General features: G+C 36.9%; 1 protein-coding gene across 2 annotated transcripts in view; it reads left to right on the top strand.

Moving 5' to 3' along the window:
* Window positions 1-15032, top strand: part of EXOC3 (exocyst complex component 3) — a 28262-nt gene that overhangs the window by 5858 nt on the left and 7372 nt on the right. For both annotated transcript variants that reach the window (XM_061351445.1, XM_061351447.1), the window contains exons 3-9: window positions 834-1053; window positions 3070-3751; window positions 8635-8752; window positions 11460-11585; window positions 13036-13136; window positions 13627-13737; window positions 14492-14642. In XM_061351445.1, the coding sequence (XP_061207429.1) occupies window positions 834-1053; window positions 3070-3751; window positions 8635-8752; window positions 11460-11585; window positions 13036-13136; window positions 13627-13737; window positions 14492-14642 (1509 nt within the window). The remainder of the gene's footprint in view (window positions 1-833; window positions 1054-3069; window positions 3752-8634; window positions 8753-11459; window positions 11586-13035; window positions 13137-13626; window positions 13738-14491; window positions 14643-15032) is intronic.

The following is a 15032-nucleotide window of genomic DNA, read 5'->3' as shown; positions in this document are numbered from 1 at the left end:
ACCTGATTTCATCTTAGTCACATCTTTTAAAAAACACATACATAAAAACTGTTGTGGATGTGATCTGATTTCTTTCACTCAGTATGCACTGTAATGCATGCTCTATAAGGTGCCTGGGATGTCGAATGATATTCAGGACTAATAGCTTATTCAAAAAGGCTTTATTTCAAGTGTCACCTGTCACAAGAGATACCTATGTCAATAACCTCTCTTTTTCCCAAAATAATCTAATACATATTTCACAGTGTTGAAATTTTATTCAGTTTTTGGTTTTGTTGTATTTTGACTTAATTCCTTTTTAGTTATTTCGGGTTTTTGCCTTCAGGCATAATAGACCAGAGGGTTTGAGTTTGGTTTTTAGAGCATTTTCAGTTGCCAGTCAAATTTTGTTAATCGCTTTAGGAAAATGCTCTGTGAATCTGTACATACCAAGCATTCTGTTGAAACATCTGGATCAGCTTTATTCTGATATCCTTTGAAATTAATTTAAGAAGGAAATGTGAAGAAATCTCATTCTGCTTTCCCATGATCCTGGATTAATATAGATTTATAATGATCATGATCTGTCTACCTATGTTCCCATGTTAGCTTTGTGGCTGAATCACTTGTGTCTAGGTCCTTGAAAACTAGATAAAACTTCAGAACTTAAAAAAAAAAAAAAGGAATAAGTGCACATGCACAGAGTAAGTTACATATTTCTAGTAAGCTTTTCAGGTGTGGTTTTTCTCTGAAAATGTTAGGTACAGAAATGAAAATTCCTGAGAAATGCTGAAAATACAAAATTTACCATGATCAATAAGAGTTCCTTCTTTGTCTTTTTCTTTGTATTTAAGGCAGCAATACAGTCACAGTTAGATGGAGTACGAACAGGTTTAAGTCAACTGCACAATGCACTTAACGATGTGAAGGACATTCAGCAGTCTTTGATAGATGTCAATAAGGACTGGAGACAGAGCATCAACACCATAGAAAACCTCAAGGATGTTAAGGATGCCGTAGTGCAACATAGTCAACTGGCAGCTGCTGTAGAAAATCTCAAGAACATATTTTCAGGTAATCTCGTGGTCTTTATATAATCCATCACATACTGAAGGCACTTTAAAATCATACTAACAGCTGTCAGGTTTTCAAGTAATGTTGAGAACTTTAAACTTTGCTAGGAAAGAGAAATCACCTATGCATCATGTTCAGGGAATTAGCTGGTAACCATTTAATATATATCAAGTCTAAATTGTGCTGTAAGAACTTCTAGTCTAGCCTATCTCACCATCAAACACAAGTCACAAAGAAGCTTCTTGCTAGTAGTCAGTAGCACCGATAACATGCGTAGTATAAAGGACTGAAATATGCAAGTGGCATGTACAGAAAGGACATTCGGAAAGATCTGGAATGTTGCCAGTGAACTGGGCACCTTCAGCAAGCCTGTTGGGTAAAAATAGTTCCAAATGATTTTGGGGAGCAAAAGCTTTGTGCAAGCAAGGTGAAATATGAAAGGGCATGATCTCCAGTCAATGATTCCCTGCAGTCTTTCTCACACAACAGCCTCCAAGGATTTCCATTAATGTTACAAGCCTAAGTATAAACTACTTGAAGTTCAGTTTCAGTCTTTGCTTCAAAATCAGACATCATAATCACAGAAACCAACTCAATGCAGAAAAGAGTTATACATGGGAGACCCTTCTTCCTTGCACCACTGCACAAGTGTGAAGGTTTGCAAAATTAAATAAGATTAATATTTTATAATGGGTACTGTAAAGATAAAGAAAATAGGATTACCTTTGTCCTCTTATGCAGCCTTTATGGTGCACATTCCATTCCATCTTGAATCAGGGTGAATTCCTTGCCAGGACTTTCCTGCTTGTAAGTAATTTTAAGAATTTTTCCCCTATAATGAGGGCTAAACCTATCGTACTATTTTGATTTCATCTGAATAGGCTTTTCTTTCCTCTGCTGATAGTAACTCAGTGTACCTATTAAGAAAAATTGTTTCCCAGTCTTACCACATTGATTTGTTTAATTTCTGTAAGAGTGCATCCAACTGCTACAGTACCAAACTGGAATATATTTGGTGGCTGCTTAAAGAGAGTAATATTTACATTCAATGCCTAGCATTGCGTATAAGCAACAAAGAACAGCAAGAACAACAAAATCTTGTATGTTACAATGCTGACTTATTTTGGGGATGTTAAGGGTTTTTTTTTGCACTGAATGCAGTTGAGACAATGCCTTTACTGTCATTCTGAGAAGCTTTTAGTGTGAAGCATCTCCTGTTGGGATTCTTAAACAGTATAGTTGTTAATAACTTCACTCTGAAAAAAACAAGTATTTTATAAACCAAGTTGTTTTCAACATGATTAATGATTGTGTCTAAGTGTCTTTTCAAACCTTTTTTTGGGGGACACTAGTTTTATCACTAGCTGTCTTTTTTGCAGTGACCATTTTTCTGTTGAGATTTTTCAGTTCTTCTCCCCCCAGGATCCTAACCCTCTTCTCTAGTATTCTTCAAATACTGAAAAACAACAAAAGAAAAGAAAAATCTTATAAAAACTTTAGCAGCATAGGTAATTATCCCTGTTCTTACTTTGTGCCTTAGGCAGACAAAAACTTCCTGCATGAAGGAGGTAAAAATCAGTATTATTTGGTGTATGTAGCATCAGGTTAAGCAGGGTAAGTGACTTTTAGTCAGGCAAGTTAAATTTCTTTTGTAGAAGATACAAGAAAGCTTGTACTGCAATTTGTTTCATAGTAGATTTTCATGGAGTTTTATTTCCTTTTAAGAGGGGGTGGGAGAGGGAGAGAAAAGAGAGAGTAAATTATGTTCTCTTGGCACTGTGATCTTTGTTTAGTGACTGATCAAAATGGCGCATTATAATAAGTAATGGATAAAGACATTCAGCATTCACTAACAATTTTTGAGTACTTAACAATAATTTCCTTTAAATTATTTCAAAATAATTACCAGATGTGTTCTTCAGCTTGTTTCCTAGTGCTTTTAATGCATTTATTCTCTCTATTTTGACTGTGTTTTTTTATTCTATGTTCTTTCCTGCTTCTCTGCCTATCTTTCAGTTCCAGAGATAGTCAGGGAGACCCACGATCTGATTGAGCGAGGGGAACTTCTGCAAGCTCATAGAAAACTAATGGATTTGGAATGTTCTCGTGATAACCTGATGTATGAGCAGTATCGCATGGACAGCAAAAACACACATGACATGAACCTCATCCATACATACTTTGGGGATATGCAGAAACTCTCTGAGGAGTTGGCAAAGCAACTTTGGATGGTGGTTCAAAGATCTCTTGTTACAGTCCGTCGAGATCCAACCTTGCTTGTTTCCGTTGTTAGGATAATTGAGAGGGAAGAGAAAATAGACAGACGCATGTTAGACCGGAAAAAACAAACTGGGTTCATACCTCCTGGCAGACCAAAGAAGTGGAAAGAAAAGATGTTCAACATTTTGGATAGAACTGTGAGCACACGAATTGAAGGCACTCAAGCAGATACTAGAGAATCTGACAAAATGTGGCTCGTGCGCCATCTAGAAATCATACGTAAATATGTTGTTGATGACCTGCTTGTGGCTAAAACCCTGCTGGATCAGTGTTTTCCTCCAAATTATGACATTTTCAACAAATTGCTAGACATGTATCATCAAGCCTTGTCTACCCGCATGCAAGAGCTCGCTGCAGAGGACCTGGAAGCAAATGAGATTGTTAGCCTTCTAACTTGGGTTTTAAATACATACAAAAGGTAAGGTCCCCATCTTTTTTCTGTTAGCAGTAGCTGAGAGTAAGCATTCAAAACACAGTTTATGTGCTAATATTTGCGTGTCTGTTAACATATAAGATACCTTTCCTATGGAGACAGGCTGAGAGAGTTAGGTTTGTTCAGCCTGGAGAAGGCTCAGGGGTTACCTTAGAGCAGCTTCTAGTACCTGAAGCAGGCATACAAGAAATCTGGAAAGGGCATTATTACAAGGGTGCATAGTGACAACACAAGGGGAAATGGTTTTAAACTGAACGAGGGTAAATTTAGGTTAAATATAAAGGAAGAAATTTTTCACTATGAGGGTGGTGAGGCACTGGCACAGGTTGCCCAGAGAAGCTGTGTCTGCCCCATCCCTGGCAGTGTTCAAGGCCAGGCTGGATAGGGCATTGAGCAATCTGGTCTAGTGGGAGGTATCCATGCCTGTGGCAGAAGGATTTAACTAAATAATCTTTAAAGATCCCTTCTGAGCCAAACAATTCTATGGAGACCATGCGTCACTGGAGCCTGTGGACCCATAGAGTCAGCAATTGGAAAGACTGGGGTGTGCTGAAGTATAAGCATCCCCAAGCAGGGTAGGAGCCACAGTGGGGAGTGGAACTAGGTGGTCTTTAAGATCCCTTCCAACCCAAACCATTGTATGAGTCTATGCAACCAAAGAGGGCAGTAGTAAAGAGCTTGCTCATTTCATGGTTTTTATGCATTTGCTTCCTGGAAACTGCTCCTTAAAACTTACTTGCATTTTCTAATGTGATTTTTAGCTGTTTTGTAAGCTTAAAGTTTTAATGCCTTTCAAGTTTTAAAGACCTTCTTGAAGCTACCATCACCTTGTATTTGTGTGCCGGTACTGGGAAAGAGCAGAAGAAACTGAGAGCTTGTGTGTGAAACAGGATTGTTGTTGGCCACAGCCCCAGAAGATCTGTATGGTTAACAACTTTCTATTGTTCCTTCTTACAGGGGCTGGGACTGTTTCAGTGTTGTTTCGTTGATGTTAAATGGAAAGAATGTAGTAACTTCCTTCAGGTTTTCTCTCAGAACCGTGTAGCGATTTGCTTATTTAGAAGAATTTCCGCTTGCAGGTTTTTTGTTAAACTCTTTTGTATTGTGCAATTTGAGGGATTTTTGTTTTCATCATCCAAGCAGAAACAGCTCAAAAGGCAACTGTTTAGTTTTTGCTGGCATGTAGTTACTAGAGCAACTGATTTGTTTGGGGAAAAAATGATGCTAGCCTTTCTGTGGCTCATGGCTGTGATCCTGTTCTTGAGAGCTGGCGCTGACCCAGAGTCCGTGCTGTGTACACTTTTGCTGTCTTCAATTGTTCAATGTCACTGATTCAACAAATTGCATGCTTGATAGGTAATAATATGATAATAACATAAAGGGAATAGGCAGGAGATAAGGCTGGTTATAGAAATTGCACAGAACAGTATTAAAATTCATTTTGTGTTCAGTACTCTTTGTAATGCTTTGCTCTACCCTGTGAAGTTCTGTTTTTTTCTTCTTTGCAAGGAACAATAAGGAGCACCCACTAAGGCATACTTGCATACCTGTGCAGAGTATATGAAACATGAAGCTACTAATAAAGACCTGAGTTCATTGGCCTGTTCTTTATTAATAGAAGGCCAGAGGAATAACTGCATAGTGAATAAAAACCAGGAACATGTGAATCCCTCTATCTATGGGGATGTGGCCTCAGTAGAAATTCTTATCCCAGGTTCTTCACAGCCCTGGGGTTGATGTTCCAGTAAGGCAAATCTTGGCCTTCTACCCTCCCCCAGAAAGCAGAGCAGATTGCAGTGGAATTAGATGATTCGGAGCTAAATCTCTCTCAATATCTGTTCTGTCATACAAAGAGGGAGCAAAGCCAGCACTGTAACTGTTTACAGAGCAAAAAAACTAAAAGGGATTTTTCCTGCAGCAGGCTGTGTGGCTCATAGCACCTGATGGTATTGTCTTGTGAAGGCAGTGAAACAATGAGAGGAGTGCAAGATATCTGAGAATGCACTTCTCCCCTGTATCTTCATGTAATAAGTGTGATGGAAATTAGAGGAAATATCTCAGGAAAAAGAAATGAGGCTTTGAGTTTCTTCCCTTAAAAAAAAAAATATCTTATAGATTGCAGTAAACTGTTATAAAGAGGTTTATATTTAGCTTTTGTCTATGTTTGTAGTGGACAGTAGAAGAAGGAATAGGCTCAGGACTGGGAATGGGGAAAACTGCTGAAGCGGAATACTTGCAGAGTTTACCAAATCTCAGTTGCTGGACATGTCTTATAGCTATAGAAAAATCTGTTGTGTGTTATGTTTATATGTCATGGTTAAGGTGTGAAGGAGGGTGGCCTATATGACACCATGAGAATTGTTTCTGCTTTTACCTGCACAAAAAAATTGGTTTTAAGCTGCGCTTACATTCCTTGTTCACTTCTGTGGAACACTGAATGGTAGAAACTAGTTTTGTCATTTCTAATCTTTCTCTACTTCCATTAAATGTAACTGAATGTTAGAGGGAACATAAATATTTGTATTTGCATATTCCAGCTGCACTTCAAAGCCAGCTGAGAAAATACTGACTAATTAAGAGAAGCAGTATTGAGGGTGTTTTTTCTGTGTAATGAACTGATAAGAAAGTCATGCATTACTTCTGTTTACAGTATTTCCAAGAGAGGTGTTTTAAAGGTATCATATTTTTTCCTATGAGAACTTGTCTTAGAATCTGTCTTTAGAACTGTATTCAGCTCTCAGCTGAGAAGTGATGCTCCATGTGGAATAATAGCCTTTAATATTTGAGTGGGTTGAGTTTTACTGCACTAGATGTATTTGTCTTTCATATTTAAATCAACAAGAGCTTTGGAAACATACTGTTATTATTAAGTTTTTACCAGGTTGGGACCAGGACTCTACCTGGTCTAAAATCCAGGCATTTAGGGGAAAAAAATTAAAGTCTTGTAAAATACTGATACCCATATTTTTTTTTAACAGCATTTTGTCAGATACTGGTCAAGTGTTGACAAAACTGCTGAGGGTTCACAAATATTGCTACAGGCATTGCCAACAATCTCACTCTCAGGAAGAACAGAGGAAATAGTACTATGCATCTAGGTGGATGTTGTCTCTAGATCAAGTACCTCTTTTTACAAGGCAGAGCAGTACTGGGAGCAACCCTGACACAGGAGGCAGAATAGAAGCTTTTAAAATGTTAGTTTCCAGATAGTACAATTCTGAAATTTCAACTTTACAATAAACTGTGGTTTTGGGTGGTTTTTTTTTTTTAAGGGAAGTAACTCTTCCCTATAATTAGAAGCCTCTTAACACTTCTAAGAGCATTGCCAATCACTTCCTTTCCCCCAGATGTTGGGTTGATGCAATCAGGAAAGAGAACTTGTGGTAATGTATAGTATAGTAAGAATTTTTGTCTTTGGTGGCTAGAGGTAGAAGCTTGTTTGGGGCTTCACTTGATAAGCTTTGAGAAAGGTTTAATGTCTCTGAGGCCTTTGGAAGTAGGGAATGATAATATAATGAGGGTAGCAATATCTTCCTGTATGGCACAGTGCCACAGACAGCTTCTCACAATCCCCCTGAACAAGCTTAGAGCAGGTCCTGCTATTGTGTGTATTCTTTATGTAAACAGCAAGAGAACAGAGTTCAGTTTTCTAGATAGCTTGAGCCATGTAAAATATCTTCAATCTCTTTTCCTACAGGCTCAGGAAGAAGCTACAAGTGTAAAGTGTTCAGTCTCAGTAGCTTTTATAGTTTCAAATGCTGAAATGTTGGGGTTTTTTAGTAGTTAGGCATTGTATGGGGATTATTTTAAGTGCTTTGAGGGGTTTTTTTCATGACATGGAAGCACCACTATGCTCACTTACTGTATGTACCCGGAGCACTTTTAACTTGCAGAAATATACAAACTAAACACTTGTTTAGGATTTCATTTTTAATTTGCTATTTGTTTTTTATAGTTGCCACTGCAAATACAGAATTTGTGGCTTCCTTCTGCAAGGATACTAAAAATGGAATGTGGAACAATTTATGTGTTATGATTGAATGTATTTCCATCAGCAGTTAATAATGCGTTCTCTAAAGAGTGTGGTTTAGAGTGATTGTTTTTTAAAGCATAAAATATTAAAAGTTCTTGCTGTGTTGTGCTTTGGCATAGCTTTGGGTTTTTTCAGTTACACACGCAACTCATTATACAATCTTATATAGATGCAAAATATCACTGTAATGAATTGTGCTTTTGATTTGGCATGTGAGGTGCCTCTTCCTCTTAGGTGTATTCTCTACCAATACAGGAAATAGTTAAATTTTCTTTCAATGTATTTTAGTTTTGATACAGATGTGATACAAGTAGCAAAGCAGAAGCTTTTTTCGCAAAACTGAGGTGAGGATTTGGTACTTTTCACCGATCTTTCCCATTCTAAAGTTCAGAATGTGTAAATTGCCTGTCATCACCTCTTAAACTTAAAACACGTGTAAAATCGGCCCCTATTTAGAGCCCACAGATTAACCAGTTGGCTTTTACTCAAGGAGTTGCTTATTCTCATACGTAAAAGTTAGAAACACATGAAAGGGATTAATTTTTAAAATGTCTGTAATATGTGTTTTTAATAAATGCTGGGCTATAGCTTTTGCATCCTCTTCTTTCTATTACATAGTTTTACTTACATTCCCTGTAAATGCAGTTATTGTTGCAGTTACTATTAAGAACTTTCTGAAATGTATAAATACTGGAAAACTGTGGTCATGCAAAGTGGTCATGCAAAAAAAAGCTGATTAGTTTTTAACTTTTTATCAATTTTTTTAATTTTTTTTTTTTTTTTTTTTACTAATCTGTAATGTGTGCTTTTGGTTGCTTGTTTTTTTTAAACTCAGTACAGAGATGATGGGAAATTCCGAACTGTCTCCCGAAGTGGATGTGAATTCTCTGGATGCTTTGATTTCACAAAATGTGGTAGACCAGCTTCTCAGCAAGTACATGTCAACACTTACTGTGAGTAATGATAATGCAAAAACAAGTTTAGATGCGTTTATGGCAGCGTTAGTGCCTCAGTGCTGTTCTTCATCAGAGGAAACTAATGTGTTGAATGTGAACTTGGTATCACTACTTTTATAAATTTTCATGTGCTATGTGTAAGTCTGTTTATAAAATTATATTCTGGTGACTATAGATTTAAATCATGACATTTCAAGGAATAATTATGCTTTACAGACTGTATTTATCATAGCTTATTAGAATGGAGTTATTCATACATGTAAATTCATAGCTATAGTATATATATATTATTACTATACTGAAAAGCCATTGAATGCAGTTGGTCCTTATAGTAACCATGTCAACATTTAATACAGATGTAATCTTTTCAAGGTAATCAGGATATTCATGTTTGCCAGACTGATTCTTTTAACAGTCTTTTTCCCTTCATGCCTGTCAGCTGCATGAGCATGATTTCCTTTTGTGGATGCTGTTTTAAGTGCATCTTAACGAAGAAAAGATGTCTCTAGATTTATCCTCAGCATCACTGGAAATTGGCCAACTGCACGGCAAAAGAATCAGTATATGTTTGTCAGGTTTTTAGATGTATTTTTCTTTACAGATTAGGGTAGTTGGAACTTTGGACTTACTGTTCGTACATTGTTCAATTGAATTCCTCCTCCTCCTAAGTTTAGGAGCTCTGCCAAGCAGAAGAGGAAAATTTTTCTACTCCCTTGGATGTGCCAGCTGCTAAAATATGTCCAGCAACAGTAACTGCTTGGCCTTGGTGTCACAATCATATGAACCAATCTTGTTATGTCTCAAGGAAGTTGCCAGTAGAGGCTCTACTTCACATTAGCTTTATTAGAACTTTCATGTAAGTTTATTTTTCTGCGCTTACCTTTAGGACAAAAAACATCGGTTTGTTTTCTCAAGCTACTTTTGGCTGGACTCAGGAAATGCCTTTTGAATTCATTTCATCCCCTACTAAGATGAAAAAATATACTTACATTGGTTGTTCAGTAATGTTTTTTCCCTACTTACTGGAAAATATAGAGCACTTGTATTTATAATCTATAAATAAATTAAAGCAAAGCTACTGTGCTGTTAAACACAGAGTGGTTTTCTTTTGCTAGTTTTAATTTTTTGGCTGCATCTTCTTTTTAAGGCAGAAAATACTGAAACTGCTGATTTGTTTCACAGGATTCAGCCTGATCTAATTTTCTACACATCCCCACTTCCACTTTATATCTTTCGATGCTCCATTTAAAACTGTTTTTAAACAAAATATAACTAGTTTTTTGGGGTAAATGAAAGTATTTCCTAACTGTAACTATCAAGTATTGATGTTTAAGTCAATAAAATGGCTCATTTTCATAAGAGATAAAATGCAAATAGGTATTTAGAGATTTCTAATATATTATTTTTTTCCCTAAGCACCTCAGCTTTAGAAAGTTGTTGTTTAATGATGATCTTAAGGTAAAAACTGTTGATACCTCTTGGGCTTCTGGCTTAAAAGATTAACTGCTTTGTTAGTCGTATCTCATCAGAGCAGTTCCATGCTTATGAGGAAGGTACCACATTTCATGTAACTGAAGGTGGTACTGTGTGTACTAAGCAGGTCCAGCACTTGACAGGCCACTCACTGTCAAAAAAAAAAGGAGGAAACTGGAGGTCTGCATTAGGTCAGCAGCGTTCCTTGTGCAGGAAGACTGTTCTCAGTTTCTTCCTTTATTCTATCTGCTGATAGGAGTTTTGACCAAAATATACTGATCTAATACATTTGAAAATGTTAGCATTAAAAACAGACCTGTATTAGACTGGGGTTTTTTCCCCCTTTCTGTACATGCCTGATGGTCTTATTTAATTTTGTGTAGTGTGGCACATTAATATACCTGTTATACATTAGAAAGAATTATGAACCTCTACCAGGGGTTTTGACTAAATCCGAATAAAGCAGAAAAGAGTCAGACACCTTCAAACCTTTGAAAATATAAGGATAATTATTTTAGATGGAAATCAAATAATCCAATTACATGTTTAGCAAACATTTTGGTCTTTACTGCCTACTCTAGCAAATACGTCCATGGTATCTGTGTGATGCAACTGATCACAAAACTGGCTTAGTCTAGTTCTAAAACCAGTTGTTATTAATGTCTGTTTGCTGTATACTGTGCTGGTCAGATGGGAGGGGAGCCAACTGTTTTTTCTCCATCACAGTTTCTGCACCACTCATGTTCCAAGAAATACAACCCATTTAATCTAATCCTAGGGTTTTGTCCCCAACAGTAACAAGCATCAGTTTCCTAAAATGTATGTAAAGGAACTACAAGCAGATACCTGGTAAATTTCCTACATTAAGTATTATCCCAGTTTTTTCAGGTCTTGAAAATTTCAGTTTGAAACCGAAAGCCTGATGCTTAATGCTTCCAAATAAACATGTTGATTCTGCTTAACTGACTTGCTCTTTGTGTTAGGAGTACTCCCCTTCCAGTGTGCCTAAGAACTGCATCACTGGTTTACCAGTACTAACCTTTCTTGTTACTGCAGATTTCAATTTGTCTATGTTACCTATATCTTGTAGTGATTACAAGAGTGATCAACATTATCTGCTACTATATATACTATGCGTTATGTACATGACTGCTCTTGCAAATATTGTAGTGGGATTTTTTTAGTTTTGTTAAATTACAAATCTTTTTCTTGGTTGCTTTATTTAATATAGTCTAACATCATTGGCTGGCTGCGAAAAGCACTGGAGACAGATAAAAAAGACTGGATAAAAGAAACTGAACCAGAGGCAGATCAAGATGGGTACTATCAGACTACGCTCCCAGCTATTGTTTTTCAGGTATAAGAAAAATTGATTATTCTAGACAATCTGAGGAAGCAGTATATGAATTTGGGGCAATGGAGAGATGGGAGGGGGAAACCGAGCTGCTTGGAATGATGTTGGGTTTATACCTATTGAAGTATAGGTTTCCTCCTATAGACTTATTAATTGTAGGGATTGGGTTTTTTTAATGTTTATTTGCCTTCTTCACTTTAACAGAGTTAGTTCTTTTTGTGTGTAGATTAGAAACACATTTTCCCAGACCTATTTTGTTGATATTTATATTTAGTCACCTGCTTTTACTTGGGTCTCTTCATGCAAATTTGTAATATAAGCTGACCGGATGAGATGTTTGCTGGTTAGTAGAATATTGCTTATTAATATGGTGCTGAGTTAGTTAGGCATGTATTTGTTCCTATAATTTTTTTCATCATACAAACGCCTTAATAGTGGAAAAAAGAGTGCTGTTAAAGATCAAAAATGTTGCTGTTTAAACACTACTTCAGTGAACGTTAATACATAGCCTCAACATAGAAAAGATAAGGCTATTTCTAAGATTTAAAAATAAAGCCCTACAAAAACCAAACACAAAACTGCACCAACCTGTTGGTAGTAGAAAGCTGGCAGTCAGCTTATTATGCTCATTTTCTGATTTTTTTCTTTACAAATACTGTGTTAGGTACCTTCAATGAGAGATAGATGTTCTCTTCTTCCTGCAATTGTTTTACGCTTTATTTCTTTCCTTTCTTTTTTCTGTGTTTTTTGCTACATTTGTTCTCATTTATATTAGTGCCAAGGTTGACTTCATCTAATCCTATTTGGAAAGTGTGTGATGCCAAAGAAACTGGTGGCTGATTGGATAGTGTTGTGTTGTCAGAGGCTGCAGTGCTGAGATTCATGTAACAGTGAAACTTTCAAAATCATCTGGGCATGAGAGCAGCTCATATTTCCAGCTGGTTTTGTACCCTTCTTTTCTAGTCCCCCTCCTCCCTCACACAGTTCCCTGTAGGTCACCTGGATCTTGTGCCTAGTTGTGTTTTCTGAAGTTTAGGGGTCCCTTCTACTTCACTGATGTTAGCTTACTGCTTTCATGTATGGGGAAAGCAAAGGAATTTGAGTTGTAAGGTTATTCATTACTAGCTGCAGGAGTTGACCCAACAAATTTGATCCACTGCAAAGCCAAATTCCTACTGAATCAGAAATACTGAGTACTCTTGCTGGAGAAAGAATGCAGCTGTTCTTAGTCTCAGGAGAAAACTGCTGTGTGTATTAATGGTTGCCAATATGTAAGTTACACTTACAGAAATAGTGATTTTTGGTTTAGTCAGCAGCAGCTGTACAGGCTTGTTTAATAAGAAAGACGTATGCAAAGCTGGTGCTAGTGAGAGTCTCCAGCAAGACAGGAACTCTGTCTTTGGTTTGCCACTGCTAAAGGTCTCTTTTTATAACTAAACTATTTTTAACCTAGATGTTTGAGCAGAATCTTCAGGTGGCTGCTCAGATAAATGAAGATTTGAAAACAAAGGTACTCCTTCTGTGTCTTCAACAAATGAATTCATTTTTAACCAGGTAATATATTTTTTTAAATATTAAATGCTTCATGCTGCTTCTGCTTTTCTTTGTTCCTACAATTCCAGTACTTGTTTCGTGTATGGATGTTTCTTTATTGCTTTCTTTCTCCTGTCACAGCTGTGCCAACCAAGCTTTTCTTCCCTTTCCTTTCCTCGCTTTCTTCCTCCCTTCCCCTGTTTCGTCACAGAAGTTCTTCAGTGCTGGTGAGTGGCACTTTCAGTTCCTCTCCGCAAATGCCTGTTACGGAGTCAGTTCAACTTTTTATTATATCTCAAATTTATGTCTTATGCTCCTAATGAAAACAGAAAACACCTCCTTGGCTGGATTCTGCCCAGAACCGAGGGGTTAAACATCACACGAACAACAAATCTTTTATAAAATACTTTTAAGTACCTGACAGGCCCTTATGGAGCATTTGAACCTACAGGTGTACTTAAGTTATTACAGATTTCTGCCTATTTAATGACATTCTTTGTTTATGTTACAGGTACAAAGACGAAGCACAGTTGTATAAAGAAGAACATCTTAAAAATCGTCAGTATCCTCAATGTTATGTTCAATACATGATTGCAGTCATCAACAACTGTCAAACCTTTAAGTAAGTCTGCATGTTCTTACAGTATTGTGAAAAGAAAAAGTATTGATACTTCATTTGTAATGAATGCTGTGTGTTCGCAGGACCTTCTCCTCCTTTTGTATACAAAGAGGGTTTCAGTTAAGATAGTTTAGCTGACTACAAAAGACAATAGGTTGAAGTATGTTACTGTTTTAAGAAGTGGATGTTGTGTTTGCTTTTGCCTTTGGCAAGGCAAGCCAAGCCATTGCCCCTCACTGCTAAAATTCCACTTGTTATTCCAAGAACTTCATTGCCAAAGAAAAATTTGTCTGCAATTTTCAGAATTTGAAAAATTCGTTCCAGGTAGTTGGTCTGGGGCCTGCCATCTTCTCTTACATTTGATCTCTCACAGTTCACCTTCAAGCAGCCATCATCAAGGTGAACTGAAGTAAAGATAGACTGTACTCTATTCAGAATATCAAAACGGGGAAAGAAATCCTTGTTGCACATGTTTTGGTGCTCAGCAGTCCAACCCGGTGTTCATCTGTATCTGCTGCTATTCTCAGGTCTACAAGTCAGCAGTAGTTTGTTACCAGCATAAAACTAGCCTAAGTTGATCACTCTAAAGTCATGCTGGAGAGCAAATTAAGGCTTCCAAAGCAAGCAGCTGACATTATTTCTTCTTGCAAAAAATAAGACTCTCTAGTATGTTTCTTTCCATGTATGCACTCCAGAGATCTAGTAGCAATGCAGTTGTGCATTGGTAGATGATGAAAAGCATTGTTATTTGTCACAGAGAATCTATAATCAGTCTGAAAAGAAAATACTTGAAACTTGAAATGGAAGACACGTTGTCAAGCAGTCATGCAAGCATGGATGCAACTTTAGACATCATTGCCAAAGAAGGATGCTCTAGCCTCCTAGATGAAGTCTTCATGGATTTAGAGGTTAGAACTTTTTTCCTCAAAAAAAAAAACCAACCCAGAAGTACTATTTTATAAGGAAAAATAATTCAGGGATAAAGTAGTTATGAAACCTTTTGATTGCTAAACATCTTATATGTGATGTGCTAGCCAAGTGCCAGTGAACATCAGTATTGTTCTTCACTGATACAATTTGCATGTAGGAGACTAAAAGGTTGCTTAATTATATTTCACAGGATGACTTCAGGCAGGTTCTTTGTATACAGTGAATATTTCCTAGCAGATTGTACTTAAGTGTGATACTTTTGTAGTTGAGTTTTAAGATTTATTTGGGAAAATAATGCTGACAATTATCTTTTGTATAATAAGGATGCCAGAGAGGGATTCTTCATCAGGGACCATAGTGATGGGACA

Source organism: Neopsephotus bourkii, unplaced genomic scaffold (genome assembly GCF_033783945.1).
Source record: "Neopsephotus bourkii isolate Nb327-2 ecotype Australia unplaced genomic scaffold, CSIRO-AGI_Nbou_v1 NB_591, whole genome shotgun sequence".
NCBI lineage: Eukaryota > Metazoa > Chordata > Aves > Psittaciformes > Psittacidae > Neopsephotus > Neopsephotus bourkii.
Note: the sequence above shows the minus strand (reverse complement) of the source record. Positions and strands in the feature narration are given on the sequence as shown.